The 14,858-nt window shown below is 52.5% G+C and overlaps 1 protein-coding gene across 16 annotated transcripts in view; it reads left to right on the plus strand.

Moving 5' to 3' along the window:
- The first annotated feature begins 383 nt into the window (after nucleotides 1–383).
- The window catches only part of DYSF (dysferlin), a 227,109-nt gene continuing 212,634 nt past the window's right edge, over nucleotides 384–14,858 (plus strand). For 8 of the 16 annotated variants that reach the window (XM_030310813.1, XM_030310818.1, XM_030310816.1 and 5 more), the window contains exon 1: nucleotides 10,488–10,605. In XM_030310813.1, the coding sequence (XP_030166673.1) occupies nucleotides 10,515–10,605 (91 nt within the window). In that variant the 5' untranslated portion in view covers nucleotides 10,488–10,514. Of the gene's footprint in view, nucleotides 889–10,487; nucleotides 10,606–14,858 lie in introns of those variants that run through there. The other 8 variants (XM_030310817.1, XM_030310823.1, XM_030310821.1 and 5 more) reach the window with 4 other exon arrangements.

The following is a 14,858-nucleotide window of genomic DNA, read 5'->3' on the forward strand; positions in this document are numbered from 1 at the left end:
ATGCTTTGTTTCTCTGTGTCCCAAAAATAAATAAAAATGTTGAAAAAAAAATTAAAAAAAAAATAAATAAAGGTACCAGATGTTGCTTTTATAGCCAGAAAGGGGGGTGGGGGTGGTAAGCAAGAGTTTTTAAGGCAGTTAGACCAGGTCGGTCAATGAAATTCCTCAGCTCCTGGCTTCTCGGGAAAGCGCAGTCCCTGCGCCTGCTCCCCAACTGGTCCTCAGAGCGGCCCGCTGACTCCGACCGACCGGGAGTGCTCAAATCCCCGCGTCGGGAGGAGGCGACAGACTTGGCGAGGAGCGAGGCCGGGGGTGGAAGGTCGGGGGAGGGGCAGAGCCTTTCTCCCATTTGGAGCGAGATCTGGACTGCGCTGGGCGTCCTGAGCCCTGGGCCAGCCCTCCGCCATCGCGGCCGCCGCCCAGTCCGCTCTTCCCCAGCCAGGTGCAAAATGCCTTGTCATTGGGAGAGTCTGCGGCCGGAGCATTGAATTACAGCTCGGCCGAGCCGGATAGGGCTGCGGGGGTGGAAGATGAGCAGAAGCCCCAGTTCTCAGAGCGCCTGCTGACAAGCTGGTAAGCGCAGAGGGTGCGAGGACCGCGTGTAGCCCACTGGAGCAGCCCGGGGCTGGCCTGTTCCTCTTTAAGAGCAGAAGATCTGAGCCGGCAGCCAGCGATCCCAAACGGCCTCCCTCCTCCAGCCTTCTCCAGTGAGGAGACCCACGAGCTGCGCCTAGATCCTCCACGACCTTCTCCAGCCCTCTCCGCTCCCTGGGCGCACGGGGCCCTTTCTCGCGCCAGTCATGCTGAGAGTCTTCATCCTCTACGCCGAGAACGTCCACACCCCAGACACCGATATCAGCGATGCCTACTGCTCAGCGGTGTTTGCAGGTAGGAGGGGCCTGGATCCCCGCCGGGCGGAGGGATGGGGGGGGGGTCAGAAAGGGGACGCCTCAGACCTCCACCCAGAGGGCACGGGGATGGGAGAGAAGAGACTCCACGCCCCAGCCAGACTGACTTTGAGTGTTGGAAAGACACACATCCTCAGAAAGGGGCGACCCAGAGGGAAACTGAGGCAATGAATGAGGTGATTGAACAGCGCTTCTCTGGAACCTGGAAGCTGAACCCAGGTTGGGGCTAAAGTGGGCCTGGAAGTTGGGGCCAGCACCTCTCCTCTCACTCTTCTGGGTCTCTTAGCAGAGGTCTTCCCGCACTGTACTGCGGGGATCTCCTCCTCTCCACCGAAGGCTGGGTCCCAGGCCTATTTATAGCCCTGCTGTCTTCCCGGGGCCTGGGCCTGGCTGCTCTCCGAGGCCTCAGCTCTCTATCACAGGCTGGGCTGTCAGGCAGGCGGCCACTGGGGGCAGAGGCAGCGCTCTCCTGTCCAGGGATCCTACTCTGGCTTTCCGCACAGGATGGGAGAAATTTAGCAGCTGGCAGGGCTGACACCAGCACCAGCCTCTAGGAACTTTCTCCCTTCTCCCCTCCCCTCCCACCAGACTGGAGCTTGTTGGGGAGTGGTATCTGGGGAGTGGTATCTTCATCATCCTTGAACAGAGGAGCCTACTCCCCTATCAGATTGGGACCTCCCACAGTAAAGTCTTCCCATGGTCATGACTGAACTTTTTCTCCAGGAAGTGAGGACCAGGCCCAATCTGCTTCCTGGGACTGCCCTCACAGTCAAGCCAGAGCTGTGGTCTACCCCGCTGGGTTTTTAGGTTTAGAGCCAATTGGGGGGCGGGGGGGGGGGGAGGACCGGAGCCAAGGGTATGAGAGTCCAGCCCCCAGCCCCAACCCAGTGGGTTTGTTCTCAGTCTCTATTACTTGTCACTTCCTTTCTCTCCAGAGACCTGGCCTCATCTCAGGCCCTCAGAAATCATAACATCCAACAGACCTCCCTTTTCAGTTTTGTGAGTTCCTGGATATACCTGTTTGTTCCCAGACGCCCGATGCCTATGTACATATGTGTTCCGAGACACATGTACACCCAGGACTGCATATGACATCTGTGATGTTCCAAGGGGTAGAGGTTCAGAGAAAGAAGGTGTGTGTCCACCACAGCACACAAAGACATGTCAGAACAGGTGCATGTGCACACACACTCCTGGATGTGAAATGTGGGGCTTCTCAAGGAGGAATCATTGAATGAGCCTGTGACCTGGGAAGCAGCCTGAGCCAAGAGGAGGGATAGAAGGGGAGTGGGAGGTGACACTACAGCTGTTTTTTTTGCTAACGTGTTGTTTTGACCTGTTCTCCACCATTTTCCCACAGTTTTCTCCGGAAATGAAATTTATCCAGGTGTTTCCAGGGGAAAGACAAAGGCACAAATGGGGGGCCTCCACACTTCCTCTGCATCCTCAGCACTGGGCATGTCAGGCCAGGCCAGCAGCCTCACGAAGGGCCCAGGGCTCCTAGTTGCTCAGCTGCAGGGAGCATCATACCCACCGTGAATATCCCCCTAGCTGAGGGGAAGGAGGGTACTGTCATCTTGGAGGGAGGGGGAAACCCTGTGCTTGAATAGCTGCCTCTTGCTCCAGTGCCCTAGCCCCCATCACAGTGCCCTAGGCCAAGGGCTGAACAAGCTTTGCAAATGGCACCCTCTACAGCTGTCCAATGCATAAAAGAACCTCAAGGGGGGCCACCATGGAGCCCTGCTTGTGTTCTCAGGGGTCTTGTCTCCTCTGGTGTCCATTCAGCCTGAACCAGATTTTTCTTCCCTGATCACAACCTCTCCCACCCTCCCCCACCCCTAATACACACACACACACACACACACACACACACACACAGACACACACACACACACACAAACATACATACACACACACATACATACTTGTCTCATAATTCACGGTTCCCCTACCCATGCCAGGCCCTGAACCCTAGTAGGAGAAAGGAAAGAATGAATAATGTATGGGGAAGCACTTTCTAACCCCTGAAGTGCTTTACCCACAGGAGTACTGCTGGTGTGGCTCCTCTCCTGTCATTATTTCAACCCCAAGGGCTGTCTGTGGGGCCATCTTCCCCATCCCGCATCCGTCATCCTCCCTTGGTGTCCCTGACTCGCCCCTCCCCCCACCTGCGTGATGTCAGTCTGCAGCCTTGCCCTTTGCCTGCTGCCTGGCGCCCCTGGGTGGTCTCCCCTTCCCTGGGAGAAAGGAAGTAGGCTGTCTGCGCTGACAGTGAGTGCCCCCAGAGGGGGCTAGTGAGCCCACACTCCCAGTCACCAGGAATGCAGTCCCTCCCTCCCCCAGCCCTGGACACATTCCACCTCCTGCACTGTCCCTGCTCTTAACCCAAGTCCAAATTTGGCCTCCCTGCCGCATTCAGTCCTGTTCACCCTCCTTCTCCCAGCCAGAGCCAAGTTGGCGAACGATTACACAGAAGGCCCCAGTCTCAGGGACACACTATCACTACTCAGAGCCAAACACCCTTCTGGGGAGTAGTCCCTCACCAGTTAGCCAGACCCTTTAGGTGTTGGGCCCATAAAGCTCCTCCTTTGGCTACCTGATTATAATATCCCATAATGACATCTCCTCTGTGCACACATAAATTCATGTCATGCTCACAGCAGCTTTGTGAGGCCAAAAGGCAGGGATATTTTTCCTCTTTAGAGATGAACAAATAGGCCCAGAGAAGTGCAAGGGCCTGGCCAAGGTCATACAGGGGCTAAAGCACCTCCCATCCTCACCCCCACCCCCCTCTTCACCGCCCTCTGTTGTTCTCAGCATCCATGGCTCATGAATAAGCATACCATGTGCTGCCCACACCCAGGCACCATGAGCCTGAGCCAGCACGGGTGGGGTGGGGGTGGGGGGGGCGGTGCTTGGGGTACCTGGCATGGGGCTGAGTCAAAGTAGGGGGCAGTGCAAGGCTGCAGCGCACACAATATAAGACAAATGACTAATAGACGGAGGATTCTGGTTTTGAAAATGTACATTCATCACAAGGAGAGAGAATGGGCATTCATTTAAGTACAAACAATGTACCATTTTCAGCTGCTGTTTCTTTAAAACCCCGTAACAATCCTTTGAAAGAGACATATTTAGGGACGCCTGGGTGGCTCAGCTTTTGACTCAATCAAAGCATTTGACTTTGGCTCAGATCATGATCTTGGTTCTTGAGTTCAGGCCCAGCATTGGGCTCTCTGCTGTTGGCACAGAGCCCACTTCAGATCCTTTGTCTCTCTCTTTCTCTCTCCCCTGCTTGCGCTCTGTCACTCTCAAAAAAATAATCTTTGAAAGAGACGTATTTAACTGATACCGAGCTTAGTAGGTGCTAGGCACTGTTCTAAATAAAACTCATTAACCGTGAGCTACATCATGTTCCAGCTATAATTTGTACCAGGCACTTGTATGTAAACACTTAACCCTCCTAGCAACCATATATAATAGCAACTATCACCCCCATTTTACAGATGAGAAAACTGGCACAAAGAGGTTACGTTATACACTGGTAAGTAGTGGAGTTGGGAATCGAGCTCATGCAATCTGGCTCCAGAGCTCCATCTTTCACCGCTTCACGATTTCCTTTGGGTCATAATTACCTTTGATTTTCAAGAGACAAACAGTAAAAGGTGGAGGGGCAGGATTTGAACCCAGGTCTGCTCACACTCTGGAGTCCAGTCTCTTTGACACAGTCTCTTGGCACTCAATGCATACTAGCTATTATTACTAATATTATATATGATTATATATATGTATTTATTATAATAATTATTATAGTTAACATGCATTGTACATGTACAAGGAAATCACTTCACACATCCAAGAAGACTGTCACTATCTTTTTTGCCTGGTCATTCCTATCATCAGCTGCATCACACTGGGCACAAGGGGCTCAGTGGTGAGTGGCCATCCCCTCTGCCTCAAGGGACCCTGGTCCTATCTCCTCTGGCTGCCCACTCTGGAGCAGCCCCTTCTGAGCTGAAGGCATTTGTCCACCTGCCTGATGTCTGGCCACGGCCATCACCGTGGTGGTAGGTCTTTCTTGGGACAAATATTCCTCTGGTGACCCTTCAAGCCTACAAACCTTCTCGGTGCCTCTCCCCAGGTCAAAGTCATGCTCAATCTCAGCTATCTGTATGCTGATCTCTTTCCAAATTGCTTCATTAGAATGAAATGTTAGCCAGTAGAGTGCTAACATCTACTATAACCTACTGTGTGCCAGTCATTGTGCCGGAAAGGCTATCGTTCAGTTTGAATCCTCCCAACAGCTCTGTGAAGTATCATTCTCTCGATTTCACAGAAGTGGAAGCAGACTCTCAAAGATCAAGTCACACGCCTCGGGTCACACAGCTAGAAAAGGGTGGACTGGGATGGAGGCCCAGGACCATCTGATTGTTCCCACTACAAGATGGTTCTGCCCAGGAAGTCACATGATCATGGCCATGGCCAGAGTCACTGCTGCCTGTACATTCTACACCCTTGGTGGATACACAGGTGCCCTTTCAGTCCCAGCTTTGGATTGGGCTATCAATGGAGCACGTATCCTTCAGTGAATGTGAGGGGAGAGGGCAGAAGGATGCCTTGGACCGTCCATACTCTTGGAAGTTCTTGGACCTTGACACTTGTGCCCTGAAGGAATCCTGTAAATTCATAGGCAGAGTCTTCATCTCAAGGTTGGTATCATTGAGCAGAGGGGCAAGGTGTGTTTGCTTCTTGGTCACCCCACGTCAGGCCTTGGTAAAAAGAGAGACCTGAGCCAGAAGATACCAGTCGGCCCAACTCCAACAACAAGAAGAATCTCAGTTAGAAGTACCTCTTCTTCGACTGACAGGGAGGTAGGACCCCTAATAGGTGACAGAAGAGGGAAGGGACCAAAAACTCACATGCCTAGGGGAGCCTGGGAGGTGGTGTAACTAAGATGAGGTCAGAAGGAAAAGCACATGCGCGTTGGGTAAGTGGTGGCAAGTGGAGTGAGCTGAGAGTGCACGGCTCACTGCACAGGTGCCAGATAGGCACTGTCAGGCAGAGAATTTGGGTCCGTGTGCCAGTTTCTCTGGTTTTTCAAGAGAAGCTATAAATTCGGATTTGTAGGAGAAACCTCCTGATGTTTAATTAAGGTATTATTTTGTTATAAAACATTGTGTTGCTCAAAGACAATAGGTCTGTAGGCCGAATGCACCCCCAGGGGACACCAATGACAGCGTGTGAAGCACGGTGTTTCATTCAACCTTGGAGACCTTAGTCCTGGGCTCTTGGGATAACAGACAGCCAGTCTCCTCTCTCCTGGGATTATCAGTCAGCACCTGTGAATACACCGATGGGGCAATGGGGCAAATCGAGGAGAACGCTAGTCCCTTCCTCCTCATCTCTATCAGCCCTGAAATGTTGTTGCAGTTAACGTGACATCTTAAGTAAAGTCCGGGCTTGCTATGCAGACTCAGCTTCAAAACAGGTCCCTTCACCGCCTTCCTACCTCTCAGTGGCTCCTAAGCTGGCCCTACCACCTTCACAGAGGTACTGGGGTAGTCTGGGGTGCTGAGGAGCTGTCCCGTACCTGAGCTTCAGGTGGGGTGCAAACCTGGCTATTAGTGAGCCCTAACTAATGGTGGTGTGAACATGATAGTCTCTCTCACTTACCTCCTAGTTGATGTTTAGGCAGTTCTGGCCAGTAAGGTTCTGACCCACAGGGCTGTCTAGCACCAGATCCTCCTGTCTTGTTGCTCTGCTATTCCCGGGGGTCCCCTTGACAACATGGTTGGTGACTTCACCATCACAACCTGTATCACAGCACAGGCAGGCGTGCCTCTTCCCTATAAGGATACAATCACACAGTTTTGTACATTCTGCTCATACCCTGCTGGCCATCACTTGGTTTCATGGCCATATCTAGTTGTGAGGCCGTATCTAGTTTCTATTTGGGTGGCCATGTGTCCAGGTAAAACTGTGCAACATTTCTGTAGAAGAAGGGGAGAACATATAGAAAGGTGACAAGTTGAGGGCCCAGCTGGCTGTCCATGAGAACTGCATTCCTGATACAAGTCCCTTTGGGAGGACGCCCCCTTTAGGACGAGGCTGCACTATGATGTCTCCAAAGGAACAGTCAGTTATCTCATCAGGAAGCAGCGAACAGCAGCCAGGCTGGGAAGCTGGAGGTTGGAATGGGAAAGGGGCCTCAGGAAGTGTCCGGGGCTCAGGCCACCAGCTGCTGCTTTTCTGGTTTACAGAACAGACGTGTGGAGCCCCTGTTGCTGGGACACAAGCCAAATGTTTGTATGTATGAGTCCTTTGGAATATTCCTCTGGAAATATCAGATATGCCCCCTACAGATTTCCTGTGCTACCTCTGATGGATTCAAGCAGGAGGAGGTGGCGGGGTGTGGAGAGCTGGGGGAAAGGAACACAGCCTGGAATCACTGGGACAGTAAAAAATATCCCAAATCATCATATCCAAAACTCCCCCAGGGGGCAGTACTGCCCTCTTTGAGAACCACTGGCTTAATCTCATCATGGGGCGGAAAGGACACTGGGGAACCAAGTCCACTGGCCACTACGCCAACCGCAGGCCGGCCCTTACTGTGCACTGGGAATACCTGGCCGATTGAGATGTCCTTGGTCTCTCCCCTCCTTGACGCCACCATCCAGCTAGACCTCGAGCAGGTAATTACACAGTTATTCCTTATAATTGCAATGAATGCCAAGAATAAAAGTGCGGCTGTCCAGTTGTTTGCCAGAGGGACCCATCCTAGGCCAGGATGTCAGAGACGGCTTCCCCAGGGGCGCAATATGTAAGCTGAGGCCTGAGAATGCATGGGGGTTGCCCTGTAAAGAGAGAGGGGAAGGCGTTCACAAGCAGAGGAGACGGCAGGGCTCCAAGTTGGAAGAGAGCTCAGCATGTTCCCAAACCTGAGAAGCCATAGGAGCTGGGACTCAGAGAGTGAGGGGTGGAGTGGCCTTTCTCAGTGGGTGGAGGTGAGGGATCTGGGCTTCATCCCAAGAGCAAGGGAGGCCTTTGAGGCCTGATCATATCTGTCGTAAGATCACCTGGCCCCAGTGTAGATAATGGACTAGAGGTGACCAGCTGGGAGGCCCCTGCAGTGGCCCAGGCAGGAGAGGGTAGTAGAGAAAATGCCTCAGTGGAGGCATTTGGATACTGTGGGCACATAGATGCTACCAAAGTCATGGGTGTCAGCAAGGAAGATTTAAGCTTCAAGTAAGTGAGATCTTGCCTCAAGTAGGCTTTAATAATTAACAGTCTTCGGGTGACCTTCCCTCGCAATACATGCCCCCTTGGAGGGAACTCCCATCGAGTACTAGGCCCCAGTAGGATCCAGAGACATGGTGGGTTCTGTGCATATACAGCGTACAGCTCCAGAGTCATTTCAGACCCAGGCAGACCATTTTCCTCTCTGGTCTGCTGCCACAGGTGTCTGCTGCATCCTAGAGATGGTAGGCCAATGGGATCCTCATGCTTCCTTATTCTTAAGAATCAGGGGAGGGAGTTGGGCTTGTCTGTTTCCGGAGTAAAAGCCCATCCCTTCTGGAGAACAACTCAGGACGTATGTCTGGTGCTAAAGCAAGAGCCGTTGCCAGGAGATGGGCTCAGATAGATCAGGATCTACCTGGAGCTGGGCCTGAACAGCTGCGTTCTGCTAAGAGGGATGAAGGAGGTCTGAATGTTGGAGAGGAAGCAAGTGTCCACCTCATTATGAAGGTAGTGGGGTCACCCAGGGAGAGTGGGAGAGTCCGGAGGAAGTCCCCAGCCAGCTAGAAAAGGTGCAACCTTTAAGGTTGGGGAGAAGACAGCCTCAGACTTGTCACTGAAGGGGTGGGATCCAGTGCCCAAGTGTCCAGCCGGTCTTAGGAGTATAGATGTTTCATTCATAAAAAATGGGAGAGAAGGTTGGCGCACCTGGGTGGCTCAGTCATTGAGCTTCCGACTCTTGGTTTGGGCTCAGGTCATGATCTCACGGTTGGTGAGTTTGAGCTCCATATCGGGCTCTGCGCTGAGCATGGAGCATGCTTGGGATTCTCTTTCTGTCTCCTTCTGTGCTTCTCCCCCAAGCATGTGCTCGCTCTCTCTCTCTCTCTCTCTCTAAAAATAAATAAAATGAAAAACAATTAAAAATGGGAGAGAAGGCAAAGGATTTGGGCACAGATGCTGATGGGGGTTAGGAGCCTGGGAGCCTGGGGGAAGTTCTGTACTCAGTAAATAGGAAGCAAACAGTGAGGGTGGCTTGGCGTGTTGTAGGTTTGGGGAGAGAGAAGTATGACAGTCCTCTCTGAAGAGACTGTGGAAAGATTGCTTGCTGGGTAACAGTCAGGGTGCACCTGAGTCAGGAGTCACGGTTATCAAGTGGTGGGGGCAGGTTAGATCTGTGATTCTCCAACATCTTCGGTGCAGGGTGGAGTAAGCAGAGTTGGATTTCACCAGGTTATGGTTTACCCACATGAAAAATGCTGGAGCCTCTAAATAAGAGAGGGGAAAGCGAGTTGAGAGGTTTTGCAGGAGAATGATGACTAGTCACTGAATTTAGGCTAAGGACCAGTGAGGAGGTGGAGGAGGGGCAGTGTCCTGCCCCGTGCTAGGTGCTGCGGTGTAGGGGTGTAGAGATGAGAAGCCAGGGCTCCCGTGGTCGAGAAGTCCACCAGCTGCAAAGGACCTGACAAGCACTCAAGGCTCGCGCTAAACTCAATTCCTCCCCCCTGTAGGGGGCGAGGGGGCCTGGAGGTTGCTGTCGAGGCGGTGGCAGGGGGACCGAGTGGGCAGCGTGTGGATCGGTGTGCTTCAGGGAACGCAATATAATTTAAACACCTCAGCGCACGGAGACGAGCGACCCCAGACTGCTTGGAGAAGCTGAGGGGCGGGTTCGCGAGGGCTCGGGCCGGTCCGGGAGTGTTTCCAGAACGGCCGCCTGGGCACCGCGGGCGGGTAATTGGTCGGGCGGCGCGAAGCCGGGGGTTCGGGTTGGAGCGTGTCGCCCCGCCGCTCCGCACACTCGCTGCAACTGGTAGTTTTCCGCAGACTCTCGCGTTCTTGCGGCCGGATGTCCCCTCCTCCCGCCTTCGCTCGTTCCCCAGTCTCCCGGCGTCCTAGGCGTGCGGAGCCTGGCTGGGCGCAGCGGGGTGCAGAGCCGCGGCCTCCCGCGAGGTCGGCACTGGTGCGCTCCGGCTCCGGCGGGCAGAGCGCCGGGCTCGAGTCGCCGGCGCCTGGCTCAGCTGTGCGCTCCGCGTCAGCGCCGCTTCCGTTCCCGGCCCGGGGCGGGTATCCGCCGAGGGGGACCAGCGCAGCCACCGGCGCCCATCTGACCCCAGCCCCGCCCCGCCCGCCACCCGCGGGCCTGGGCGGGGGCTAGGGCCGGGCGGGGGTGGGACGGTCCGCCCAGCGGGTGTCCTGTGTCCTCCCCGCGGCCTCGGCCGGGCGCGCGGACTTCTTCGCGGAAGCGCAGCGAAGGCGACTGCTCCCCTCTGGCGCGGGTGCCGCGGTGCCGGGCTCTCGCTCGCTGGTGCCCGGGCCCCCTGCTCCCGCTCCCGTCCTGCCCGCGTGCCTCTGCGCGCCCGGGGCGGCCCAACCATGCTGTGCTGCCTGCTGGTGAGGGCCAGCAACCTCCCCAGTGTGAAGAAGGACCGGCGCAGCGACCCGGTCGCCAGCCTGACTTTCCGAGGTGAGAGCCCCTTGGCCGCGGCACCCGCGCGCCCGCGCCGCCCGACCCTCCGCGCGCGGCCGCATCTGCGGTCACGGCTCCGGCACTAACCCTAGCCCAGGGCACGGGGACAGAAATCTCAGCCCTGCAGGGAGGGCGAGGAGGATGAACCAGAGCATAATAAATACCATAGTGCTCTGCAGTTTTGGAAAACGGAAAGTGCTATATTATGTAATAGTTGCCACTTTTCTAAGACCCGTTCCCGGAGATTTGATGCGAGAACCCTTTACCGGGCAGTGAGGCTAAGGGTGAGAAAAGAAAGATGGGTGCAGAACAGAGAGAGGAATCAGGATCGCTTACAAACTGGGCGTGTAGATGGTGTGCTTTTGAAGTTGTGTCTTTATTTCATTCATTCATTCATTCGCCCGTCTTTATTGAACACTGGCCATATTGAATCCGCTATGCCTCAATTGGGAAGAAAAGGAACAAAATAGGAGCGATATGGCCTTGACGCCAGAATTTTGAGCGGTGTCAAGGATGTTTTTCAGAATTCAAAGAGCCTAAGCATCTACATGAGGTGCTTAGACAAGAGAGGGCCTCTCTCTCTCTCTCTCTGGAGCAACAAAGGACTCCTAACCCCCCTTCTCACCATGTACCCTTAACCCACCCCCTTTAAGGTAGACATTCTCATGGGAGGAGGTGTCTCAAGAGGGGGAAAGAGAAAAGGAAGGATATGTTAAAATGAAGAGAAGGAACAATGGCTGTGAGTCAGGACCCCAGTTCTGCAAAGAAAGATAAATAAAGAGAGGAGAGAGGGTTTCTCTCTTACCAAAAGTAGAGGGAAAAGTGGCCGGTGTTTTCCTGAGATTTGAAAACAGTGAGGGCACCACGGGGCTCTTTAGCTCTGACCCAGGATCTCCATCCGGTCTCCAAGCTCCTCAAACTAATAATGACCATAGATGGCAGACACAATTTGGCAAAGTGAGAAATACTCACATTTATTCTTTGTTATGGGACAGTTTACGTTTTATCCCTCTTTTGAAAAGTGTAAGTAAACACATTTTGGAAAGCTTTGCTCTTTTCATGAGCTGGTGACATTACTGGATGCCTACTATGAAATGCAACTTCGCGACAAGGTCGCTAGCTCATCTGCCTAAGCCATTCCCTTATAGAAATTGTGGGTCCACCTCTGGCTGGAAAAGAAGTTCTGTAAGGGTCTTGAGACCAGGGGCCTAAAGAAGCCTAGGTCTCCTGGATGCTTTGGGATCTGTTCACAGCTCTTTCCCCCTGGTTCTGGAACAGTCTTGTGGTAACTCCCAATCTCTCCATTCTGCAGATAAGGAAATGGAAACCTGGGGAAGCCATGTGTCCAGTCAGTGGTCATGGCAGGGAGTGCTTGGAGTGGGCAGTGCCGTTGGGTCAGGAAGGTGACCACATCTGTTGAGGCCCCTGTTGGCTGTTGCCCTGGCCCAGGTACCCCATTCAGCGGCTGTCCTCTCAGTATTCACACCCCACCCCCCACCCCTTGTGATGCTTTACTATTTATTTGCATTGATAAACTCCTAGCAAAATGGAAATATAATAGAATGTAACATCTCCAACTGTTCAAAGCCTATTGTTTTTCAAAGCTCTGCTGCAATGCCACCTTCTCCAAGAAGGCACCCAGGCTTCCGCTGGCATTCACAAGTCTCTTCTCTCTGTGTGTACAGCATCTTACTAGGTCTGCTAGAGTGCTCACCCCAGCCAGCCTGTGCCCAGCACTCAGATCCACGCTTAGAATGCTGTGACTGCTTGAGAGCAGCAGCCTGTCCTATTTATCAGGATGCCCAGTGCTGAGCACAAAGCAGTTCTCTGTAGTGTTCGTGTGCTTTCTGGCCCAGGCTCTGACCATCCTTCGGATGTGCCTGAAGCCTCCTGCAGTCTGGGCCAGTGGTCCTCATACTTGCTGTGCCTGAGAATCCTCGATCCAGCAAGGTCCAAGAGGTCTGAGACTCAGCGCTTAACATCTGCTTGATGCAGAACATTTTGGAACCACACTTTAAGAGAAATTGATGTGAGATGTGGTGAAATGTGAAATTAATGTCATTCCCTCCCCCACTCCCACCCCAGAGGCTATTCATACTGCAGTCCATGGCTGAGTTGACAGTTAGGGAGAGAGGCCATTAGAATCAGACCCAGAATTTACAGATCATTTAGGCTGGGGTGCTCGACCCTGGCTGCACAACAGAACACGTGGAGAGCTTTAAAAAAGACCACTACCAACCTCCTTATCCCCTCTTCGCTTGAATCTCTGGAGGAGGGGCCCAGATATAGGTGTTTCTAAAAATTCTCCAACGTTTCAGATGTGCAGTTAGTGGGGTGAGAAGCCTAGAGCCTGATCCCCTCATGGCACAGAGGGCACTGTGGCCTGCTTGCAGAGAAACCAGCCTGCACTGGTTGCTTGGCTCCCACTTGCAGCCCCAAACGCATGGGCCTGGCCGGCCCCACTTTCCCCGCAGTTGTTCCCCGGGCATTCCAGGCTCGGATGTAATTTCAGGACCTACCTCCCGAAATAGACCATGAGCTCTGGGAGGCTGGACTCTGAGGCCACTTTCTGGGTCCTCTCTCATGGGTTCTCCCTCTCTCACGGGTTCAGGGTGGAGGCTATTAATGAATACTTATCATTCCTTTGTTCTGTACTAATTAACTATTTAGTTAACTAAAACTACCATGGGTACCTGGGCTGTGGCAGATAGGTTTGACAGATTATCTGCATGAATGAACGGCTTCATTTCCTATAGCATTTGATGATCTGTGCCTCTCTTCTGTTCTGCCCATTTTCCACTGGCTAATGTGATTATTTATGCCTCTTCATTCATGCACTTAGTTCACCGAACAAATATTTATTGAGCACCTAGTATGTGCTGGTGCTAATCAAGGTGCTGGGGACACAGCCAAAAGCAAAACCAGATCCCTCTTCCCTTGGAGCTCAGACATGTTATTTCCTTGAGGGTGTGCTCTCCTGTGACCTGGCTTGGTGAATTTCTACCCTGCTTCACCCAGGCATTACTGTTCCTTCCCTTTCTTTCATCCTGTCAGGGCCTCTCTTCCTTCCTATGTCTCTCTAGTGGGCCCCTCTCCCTTTCTCCTCCTTCCCACCCTTCTGTCTCCTGTGGGGGTGGGGGAGCACAGAGGTGGGGGCTGGTCTCTAGGCTCTGGGCAGGAGGCTGGGGGATCTTATAGAAACTTCTGAAGGTGGAAAGACTTCTTAGGGGCTGGTGTGCCTCAGCTGTATAGGGAATGTGGGCTGCAGGGCTGTCTGAATCTGGCTTTTTAAACATTATAAAGTGGGTTTAAAGCGTTGAAATAACCTTCTATTTTCTTTTTGTGAACATAATGCATACTCAGTGTAAAAAAAGGATTTATTATAGGAGTGCCTGGGTGGCTCAGTCGGTTAAGTGTCTGACTCTTGATTTTGGCTCAGGTCGTGATCTCCAGGTTGGTGCAGAGCCTGCTTGGGATTCTCTCTGTCTGTCTCTCTCTCTCTCTCTCTCTCTCTCTCCCTCTCCCATCTCTCTCTGCCCCTCCCCAATTTGAGTGCGTGTGCACTGTCTCTCAAAATAAAATAAATAAATAAAAATCTTAAAAAGGATATATTGCAGGAATATATGAGGCAAAAGTAATGAATGGCCCCAAATCCAGGTACTTTGAATTAACTTGTTATCAGTTATCCAAGATTCTTTTTTCCTCTTTTTCAAAAAAGCAATTTTTAGGTGTGAAATTTAACACCCATGTAAAGTACATACAATGTAAACGTATGCTTTAATGTACTGGTTCTCAGCTGGGGGTGATTTTGTTCCTCAGGACACATTTGGCAATGTCTGGAGACATTTTGGGTTGTTACCACCGAGTTGGGGAGGGGGGTTGGAGTGCTACTAGCATCTAGTGGGAAAGGGCCAGAGATGCTATTAAATATCCTACAGTGTATAGGACTGGCCCGCAATACCCATAAGAAAGAGTTATCCAGCCTCAAATGTTAATAGTGACAAGGTTGAGACACCCAGCTTTAATGAATAAATGGGGAAGGGACTATCCATGTGTATCACCAGGACAAGGAACAGAACCTTGCCAGTCTCACCCCTCCATCACAATTCCCAGATCCCTTGCCTTCCTCTCTAGAGATAGTCCCATCCCAGATATCTTTTTTCAGATGTTTGAATGTTTACATTTTCACTTGACAATGAATCAGGGGCATCTTTCTGTCAGTAGATAATCCTTTACACGTCTTTTAAAAA

Source organism: Lynx canadensis, chromosome A3 (assembly GCF_007474595.2).
Source record: "Lynx canadensis isolate LIC74 chromosome A3, mLynCan4.pri.v2, whole genome shotgun sequence".
In the NCBI taxonomy this organism is placed as follows: Eukaryota; Metazoa; Chordata; class Mammalia; order Carnivora; family Felidae; genus Lynx; species Lynx canadensis.